At 41.2% G+C, this 10,000-nt stretch overlaps 1 protein-coding gene across 1 annotated transcript in view; it reads right to left on the bottom strand.

The window, feature by feature from the left end:
* The window catches only part of mib2 (MIB E3 ubiquitin protein ligase 2), a 75,755-nt gene that overhangs the window by 47,225 nt on the left and 18,530 nt on the right, over positions 1-10,000 (bottom strand). The window contains 2 exon segments of the mRNA XM_082187439.1: positions 38-209; positions 1,762-2,118. Of these exon segments, the coding sequence (XP_082043565.1) occupies positions 38-209; positions 1,762-2,118 (529 nt within the window).

The raw sequence follows: 10,000 nt of genomic DNA, 5'->3' as shown, positions 1-10,000 counted from the left end.
GTGTGTGTGTGTGTGTGTGTGTGTGTGAGGAACTCACGGTTGTGAATGAGCCGTCTCGTAGCGCTCGAAGGCGTGCGTCAGGTCGTGCTTGTTGTTCATGTAACACTGAGTGCACAGGTCGTAATCGAAACACACCTTGCACTTCCAGCGCATTCCCATAATGCCGTGCTTCTTACAACTGTCACAGATAATATTTGAATGTCGAACACCTGAGAGGAAGAGAGGAAAAAGGGAGATCAGCAAGTCTAGTCCAGGAACGGGTTGTATAAATGACATGAAGTTTCCCACTTTAAAATAATGATCACTTTCTCCAGTGTAGAAGCCGGTCAGTGAGTCTCTAACTCGTAACGTGTGTGAGCATGAGTGTGTTCCTGAGGCTTTCCCTCAGAAATTTATATTTCTTTTCTTACACCATTGGCAGATAATTTAGTTTTTTTATTATAATAAAAAAATTAAAATAAAAAGTATTATTTTCCCAGGAAACAAGACAGAATATCTAATGGCATTACTTAGTAAATGCATCTTGATTTAAGAATTTGTACATATTTTGACTGGAAACAAGACAAAAATATTAAGCAAGAAAAGCATTTTTTGCAGTGCACCATCGTATCTCTAGAGGACTCCAGTGCAGTGTGTCAGACAGATACTGATCTCACTTATCTGACAGAAATATAATCACTTCAGGGATGTACAGGATTGTGGTGGAACTATTTAAGCCAGTTTAAGCCTGCAGCCACTGCATGTGTGTGTGTGTGTGTGAGATCCACGTGCGCAATACACACCGCCACCAGCTGAGGGAGTAAACCACCGCTCGTGTGCTCCTTTAACACATGGTTTACTCTGGTAAAGCACAATGACAGTAGCACTGAACAAACCTTACAGAGGACAGGTCCTGCACGTCTGTGAGCAAACACTCACTTTACAGACACCCTGTTCTGCCCTCTCACACACTCCTGATGATGTTTCAGGCTCTACTAGAACAGGTTTTCCTGCTTGAATGTTGATTATTCTCCTCATATTCTCCATTGTTGCGGCTCCTCTCTTCCCAGTCTGTCAGTAACGCTCTGTTTACTTCCTGTCTCTATGAAGCCCCTCCTCCTGAAAAGCACACTGTGCTCTGATTGGTCGGCTGGAGCGGTGTGTTGTGATTGGTCGAGCGCTTTGAGTGTGTTTGGGAAATGTCCTGACCCTTACCATAACCGCCAGTTTAACACACTACTAACTAACTCAACCAGGCCCCGCCCCTTTATTCTGCGTATTAATTATTATAATGAGGACTATTGTGGCGTGTTTGTTCCCACAAGACTACTATGGAGGCGTTTCAGCAAGAGCCAATGAGGTTCATTCTCGTGTTACGCAGCACGTTTGAGCTTCAGCAAGAGCCAATGAGGTTCATTCTCGTGTTACGACACACACGCGAGCGTTTGAAAGCAGGCGTATACCAGCGGACCGGTCCGGCTTGTGCTTTCAAACGCTCCCGTGCGCTGATCATTGTAGCCAATCACAGATAAACCCGATGAGCGCATGAACACAACGGCCAATCAGAGGCGTTTACGATTCCGCTCAACAGCGCTCAAAGCCTCACATTTTTTAAATGTCAGTAACGACTTGGTACCAAAGTCAGCACTTTTGACAACACTAAGCCCAGCACTAAACAACCATCTCCCATATTTGTAATTTGGACTGCAGTACCTATTTCGACCACTGGCTGTCACTCTTACAGACTGCACCTTTAAGTGGAAGATATGTTTTTGGTCGTACCTATCTGTGCGTTGTCGTACAGAAGCAGGTCGTAAGCGCCCTGGTACCCGGTGCGGTAGTTGGTTCGGGTCCCGCTGTCCCACTGCACCACCACGGTCTTGTCTGGTGTGGTCGTGCTGCCCTGCCGGCCGATCTCCACCACCGTGCCGATGTGCCCTTCTCCCTCGTCCTGCGAGCTCCACTTCCAGTCCAGGCCGCGCACCACACGCATGCCCACCTCCATGCTGCCGCGCGCCGGCCCGGCCTCGCTGGGCTTCCGCTGCGCTCGCGGGACGCTAGCGCTCGCTGCCGGGGGGCGAGGAACCGGGATCGCGAGGGAGCCGAGGAGGGCAGTCTCTGGAGACAGGTCAGGGCTGACTGAAAACACAGAGAACACACACCTTAATACGGCTGAAAAGCTCAATTCAAATTTTTATTAAATATTAACACAATTCTAATTATATTCGAATTCTAAAGGCAATACGTAAGTGGATAGTTTTGAATTATAGTTACTATAAATGGATTAACTTTTATGATGGATAGATGCACTTTTATGATGGATAGATGCACTTTTATGATGGATAGATGCACTTTTATGATGGATAGATGCACTTTTATGATGGATAGATGCACTTTTATGATGGATAGATGCACTTTTATGATGGACAGATGCACTTTTATGATGGATAGATGCACTTTTATGATGGACAGATGCACTTTTATGATGGATAGATGCACTTTTCATGAATAGATGCACTTATGATGATAGATGCACTTTTATGATGGATAGATGCACTTTTATGATGGATAGATGCACTTTTACGATGGATAGATGCACTTTTATGATGATAGATGCACTTTTATGATGGATAGATGCACTTTTATGATGGATAGATGCACTATATGATGGATAGATGCACTTTTATGATGGATAGATGCACTTTTATCATGGAGAGATGCACTTTTATCATGGATAGATGCACTTTTATCATGGAGAGATGCACTTTTATCATGGAGAGATGCACTTTTATGATGGATAGATGCACTTTTATGATGATATATGCACTTTTATGATGGATAGATGCACTTTTATCATGGATAGATGCACTTTTATGATGATAGATGCATTTTTATGATGATAGATGCACTTTTATCATGGATAGATGCACTTTTATGATGGATAGATTCACTTTTATCATGGATAGATGCACTTTTATCATGGAGAGATGCACTTTTATCATGGAGAGATGCACTTTTATGATGGATAGATGCACTTTTATGATGATAGATGCACTTTTATGATGGATAGATGCACTTTTATCATGGATAGATGCACTTTTATGATGATAGATGCACTTTTATGATGGATATATGCACTTTTATCATGGATAGATGCACTTTTATCATGGATAGATGCACTTTTATCATGGATGGATGCACTTTTATGATGGATATATGCACTTTTATGATGGATATATGCACTTTTATCATGGATAGATGCACTTTTATCATGGATAGATGCACTTTTATGATGGATATATGCAATTTTATGATGGATATATGCACTTTTCAGATGGATAGATGCACTTTTCATGAATAGATGCACTTTTCATGAATAGATGTTGCCTCAAAGTTCACAGAGAATATTCTTTCTTATCCTGGCAAAATTGTCTGTTTCTAAAAATATCAAAGTAAATCCAATGCAAGCCGAATGCAACCTTTTGAACGCAGTCAGAATGATTATGCATCGGTACGTGAAACACAGGGAGAGCAGACATGTACAAGCTGTTGAAGTCAAACATGCACCTTTAATTAAACAAGCGAACATATGCCAGCTGTTACGCCAAACACACTCTTCAAACTCGTCCCTTAACTACAACAGACGAGGAGAAGAGCAGCAGATGTTCTGCCCATGCGGTGTTGCTCAAGGCACTCGACCTGTTGGACAAACCAAAGGAGTCTCAGACTGCCGGGATACGAGCTTCTGAACAGATGGACGAGCTCCACAGTGTATATGAAGAGAAGAGGCATTCTCACTGAGCTTTACACACAAACAGCTCAATGAACCCCGCTGGCCTTCACAGGTGCAGGTCAATGACCAGAAACTGCTCTGGAGAGCACTGAACCTACAGCTGTTTTTAAGACCTTCTAAAGACATTTTTAAGACCATTTTAAAGAAATTAAGACCCTTTTAAGACCATTTTAAAGAAATTAAGACCCCTTTAAGACCTTTTTAAAAAATGAAGACCCCTTAAAAGAAATGAAGACCCTTTTAAGACCATTTTAAAGAAATTAAGACCCTTTTAAGACAATTTTAAAGAAATGAAGACCCTTTTAAGACCTTTTTAAGAAATTAAGATCTTTTAAGACCTTTTAAAGAATTTTTAAGACTCCTTTAAAGAAATTAAGACCCTTTTAAGACCATTTTAAAGAAATGAATACCTTTTTAAGACCATTTTAAAGAAATTAAGATCCTTTTAAGACCATTTCAAGACCTTTTAAATAAATAAAAAAAGTCAGCTGTTAAAGGTATAGCGGAGGATCTTTCCAAATTTTAGATAAGACCCGCCCTCTCCACTTTTTGAAAAGTTTGATTGATTCACCAGAATGATTGACAATTAGGAGGACCAATAGTTTAGACTACCCACCAGGAAGTAAAACATCCTCCGCTATACCTTTAACCAATGCATGCTCATTATTACGAATGCATCTAAATCTAAAGTTTCAAAGACAGTTTATTTTTTTGAAAAGCACCTTCTTTGCCTGTTTTTAAATCTATGCTTAAATCTTACTTATTTAAACAAATTATGGTGGATTAAAAGTTTAATTCAAATTGTTTTATTATATTGTTTTTGTAAATTTTTATATCTTGTTTTTTTTGTTTCACATTATTTAAACTTTATGTACCTTGGTCAACCTATGGTTGTGTTTAAAAGTGCTTTATAAATAAAGAGAAAGAGAAGGAATTAATGAATTAATGTTTGTTAAATTAATCATATGTCAAGGCGTGCTGAAGATTTCTTTTTATATATTCTCAGAATATCTGTCTAATAAATCCCAAGAAAAAACAACTAGGCCTAGGCTTTGCTCAAATGGATGTGTGCAATTATGATAATGCAGAAATCCAAACTTTTTTTCATTTAAGAGAGAATGTCCTAGTCATCGCAACCGACAATTACTGAACTCTGTAATCAATGCAATGAAATAATATTAATAATTATTTTATAAAACAACCAGTGCATCATTACACCCCTATCCACCATTAAACAGCATATAAAGAGCATATCTTGAGAAACTGCTCAGAATCTGATGTCCTGAGGTCATTCATGTCTCAGCGCTCTGAATAAGCGAAAACACAAATAGGCTTTAAAAAGAGGAACTGCTCTTTTCCCATCAGACAACTTCCTCAATTCATGAGCCTCTAGGTCAGTCTGGTGGACCCAGCTCTACATTACAGCACATCTGCAGTGTCGTCGTACTCGAAAGCACAAAACCATGTTATCTATGACTAGTTGAGACCAGCTCATTCAACTTAAAAGTCCAGGCCAAGTCCAAATGTCCAAGATAGCAGAAAAAGTAGTAACTGAGCAACATGTTAATTTTCTTAAAGGTCCCATGACATGCTACTTTTTGTAGGCTTTAATATAGTCATTAGTGGTCCCTAGTACTGTATCTGAAATCTCTTTCCAAAAATTCAGCCTCGGTGCAGAATTATAGCCACTACAAGCCAGTCCCAGAATGAGCTTCCTTCAGACGGGCCGTTTCGGTGTCTGTAGCTTTAAATACTAATGAGGAGGAGAAAGGCGGCGCAAGGTGGAGGGTGGGTGTGGCCTTGACCATCTTGCGCAACGGTACCATGCATGTTTGTTTATGTTGGATATATTGCAATGGCACGAAGACACGCAGTCGTTCAAGCATTTCAGTTTGACCCAGAATCTGATCCAGATGGAGAAGCAACGGATGAAGAAGTTGCAACTAAGCGGCTCCAGCAGGACGTTTCCGAATGGTTAGTTTAAAATATTATGTCTGAATACGATACTTTATTCGGATGGTTTACAGTTATCATCATGTAGCTAACGCTAACCTACTGTTGCCTTTTCATGAGAGATCTGTAACGTCTGTAATTTATCTTATTACAATTACATCAAGCTCTGCGATCTTGAAATGCGGATATCGCGCGCGCCATATAACCAACAGGAAAACGGTTATCCAAATAACAAAGGAATGTACAACACTCGCGTTACGGTATGTGTAACTTGATGCTGTCTACCTTTACATTAGCGCGAGTAACTGCATAGCTAATGTGACAGCCACATTCTACGTGTAAGAAGCTAGGTACGTTAACCATAAACGGTAAAGCAACACACTTATGTGTTGACTTACTTGTCCGACGTTCAGCAAGCCCAGCTCTGTATTGACCATTCGATGTTCATTTGTACATCCAATTATTGAGCAATTATTATGCTTCGCTCGCTCAAAAGCACTAAAATCGCGCGCGCGCGTTCTACTTCCTAGCTCATTTTCTCATGGGCGAGAAATATTCTCTGGGCGGGCAAAGCAGAGAAAGGGGAGGTAACATTTCTCCTTATGACGTCATAAGGAGGAGATTCAAGATCAGCCCGGTTGAGCTTCCATTTTCTCAAAGGCAGAGAAAAATAGCAAAAGCTCGATTTACACCGATTAAAATTTTTAGAAACTTGGGGACCATATATAGGCTAGGGGAACTCATATTAATGTTAAAAAACCTCAGAAAGTGGAAATTTCATGTCATGGGACCTTTAATACAGAAAACAGTTTATTGTGCCCTTCTATGCTATTTATATCCTCACGAGTTCAGACGGGGTCCCTCAGGGTTCGGTCCTCGGACCTCTGCCTTTTAGTTTGTGTCTGACATACAAATCCCGATAACACTATGATTTACGCACAAGCAAAACTAGAGGACGGGTGGAAATAAAGCAGTCAGGCAACATTATCTGGTAAATGTGCATTAAAAACATGGTAACACTTTACAATAAGGTTCTTCTTTAGTTAACATTAGTTAAGTATATTAGTTAGCATTAACTAATAATGAACTGCACTTATACAGCATTTATTATCAACATTTACTCATACTTTAATAAAATCTTGTTAATGCACTGTGAACTAACATGAACTAACATGAACAGCTGTATGTTGCATTAACTAACGTCAACAAAGATGAACAAATACAGTAACAAATGTATTGCTCTTGCTCATGTTTAGCTCATGTAAGTTAATACATTAACTAATTTACTTCATAGTAAAGTGTTACCAAAAACTCTACTAAAAACAAATGTTTACACATTGCCAACCAACACTAGATAACGCTCCACTTTGGCACAGTTTAAATCAAACATGAAGATACGGCTTTAGACGAGTCAAACAATCTGACACTTATTAATCTGTTATATTAGCTTATGTATTAGGCCTATGCCTATATTATTATTATTTTGACTTTGATTATTATTTCTGTAACTTTGTTTTGTGCAATTGTATCATTAACTGTAGTGTTTGCTTAAATGTTATTTAACGATTAATGATTAATGAAGCCATATGTTCCTGTGTTCTTTTCTTATTGAAATGTAGTAGCCAATCCTGGATCTGTCATAGACCGTCCATTGTCCCTGTTAAACAAAATATTACATAATATTAAAAGAAATGTGAGCACTGGTGGCAACTGTTCAGCAGCTGTTTATGCCAGCTCGCGTTTGTCCGTCACAAGTGTGTTGCAAGCGATAGGAAGAACACAAGCTGCTCTCTAAAGGCAACTTATGAAGAGACTAGCAGCTATGAGGAATGCCTTACGCTATGATAAGAGTGACTGGGAACATGCACAGATACAAACGGCATTCACTTCCGTTTAGGACGGATTGTGTTCATTCATACCAACAGCGGCACGAACCCCAGACCAAGTGGACTTGAGGAGATCTCCAAAGCAAACTCTCTGATCGGCAGCAACAGCTCATATGGCTAATGTGAAAGCACATGCACTTCCTACTGGGGGCCTAGTTAGCAAGGATCCCCAACAGATTGCCTGATAAGAAATGGATTTTGAGAGTGACTCCACAGGACCGCAGTAATTAGACAAATCACAGACTTGAGTAAAAGTACAGATACCCTAATAAAATATCACTCCAGTAAAAGAATTAAGAACATTTTACTTGAGTAAAAGTACAAAGGTACTTGACTTTTAAAGAAAACCCAGCTTTTAATGTAGTTTATGTGTCTATGTGGTGTTTTTAATCTGCTTTAAGACAAACCATGTGTAAGTTCATAAGTCGACAGCATTGCTGAGTATTTCCTCCTTAAAACTGCAGTGAACCAAAGACAGTCTCAAACACACGCTTTGAAATCGCTGGTGTTTCTGACGTCACAAACTACCTTGTAACCAATCAGATCAACGTGTGATCGTCAACCAGTGGATCTCTGAGCTGAGGGAGTGAGTGGTAGTGGAGGTGAGTGGAGTTAAAAAATGTCATTTTGGTGATGAAAGATGAGTTTTAAGGGATACAATTATTGACTACAGGGGGACTTTAATGTACTGAAGTATTAAAATGTAAAATTGCTGATTGATGAATGTTTATTTAGCAAATTGCTACTGCTCAACATATTTCCTACTGTTAAATCTTTTACAGCAGATTAGCTCACTAACCACTGATAGTCATGACCTAAATATGATTTTAATTAGCAAAAATACATCCTAACTTTGGCATTAGTAACTTACCCTATGAATTAAGTGAGTCGTTAACTGCAGACTCACTCTGACGGATCAGTGAATCAGTGAGTCGTTAACTGCAGACTCACTCTGACGGATCAGTGAATCAGTGAGTCGTTAACTGCAGACTCGCTCTGACGGATCAGTGAATCAGTGAGTCGTTAACTGCAGACTCACTCTGACGGATCAGTGAATCAGTGAGTCGTTAACTGCAGACTCACTCTGACGGATCAGTGAATCAGTGAGTCGTTAACTGCAGACTCGCTCTGACGGATCAGTGAATCAGTGAGTCGTTAACTGCAGACTCGCTCTGACGGATCAGTGAATCAGTGAGTCGTTAACTGCAGACTCGCTCTGACGGATCAGTGAATCAGTGAGTCGTTAACTGCAGACTCGCTCTGACGGATCAGTGAATCAGTGAGTCGTTAACTGCAGACTCACTCTGACGGATCAGTGAATCAGTGAGTCGTTAACTCCAGACTCGCTCTGACGGATCAGTGAATCAGTGAGTCGTTAACTCCAGACTCGCTCTGACGGATCAGTGAATCAGTGAGTCGTTAACTCCAGACTCGCTCTGACGGATCAGTGAATCAGTGAGTCGTTAACTCCAGACTCGCTAGCTGTGTCCCAATGTGAAGGCTGCATCCTCCGAAGGCCGTATTTGAAGGCCGATTGCGTCACAGCGGCGCGACGAAGGACGTCCCAATTCAAAGGCTGCATCCTTGGAAGGTCGCATTTGAAGGCTGATTGCGTCACCGCGGCTCGATGAAGGCTGTCCCAATTCAGTTCTGCATCCTCCGAAGGCCGTATTTGAAGGCCGATTGCGTCACAGCGGCGCGACGAAGGACGTCCCAATTCAAAGGCTGCATCCTTGGAAGGTCGCATTTGAAGGCTGATTGCGTCACCGCGGCGCGATGAAGGCTGTCCCAATTCAGTTCTGCATCCTCCGAAGGCCGTATTTGAAGGCCGGTTGCGTCATCGCGACGCGACGAAGGCTACCCTGATTCAAAAGCGACGCCAAATGCGTCCTTCGTTTCCCCGTGAAAGGAAGGATACATAAATGGACACTTATGGCGCTTTTCCACTACACAGTACCGGCTCGCCTCGACTCGCCTCGACTCGGCTCGGCTCTGTTTGGTTTTCCACTGTGTAAAAGTTGTACCTGTACCTGCTTCCAGGTACTTTTTTTCGTACCACCTCCAGCGAGGTTCTAAAGCGAGCTGAGGCGATACTAAAATGTGACGTGGAAACACAGCAGACTGCTGATTGGTCAGAGAGAATCGTCACTATTCACTGCGTCATCATTGCACGCGCCAGACGGAGTATCCTGAATAAAAAACAGCAAAAACAAAAACAAAAACATCCAAAAACAGCATACACTCGATTTCCTCCATTGTCCTGTGTGTGTGTGGGTAGCGGGTGTGTCTCGCGTGTCTCGCGTAAAAGATTAAGTCACGGCAGTTTCCTGCGGCGTCGCTATGACGACCAGGTACTATTGTGGAGGTACTATCTGCAATGGAAAACGGA

This window comes from Leuciscus leuciscus (assembly GCF_965113295.1).
Source record: "Leuciscus leuciscus genome assembly, chromosome: 13".
NCBI classification, from domain to species: Eukaryota; Metazoa; Chordata; class Actinopteri; order Cypriniformes; family Leuciscidae; genus Leuciscus; species Leuciscus leuciscus.
The sequence above is the reverse complement of the archived record's forward strand: the minus strand, read 5'-3'. Positions and strand labels throughout refer to the sequence as shown.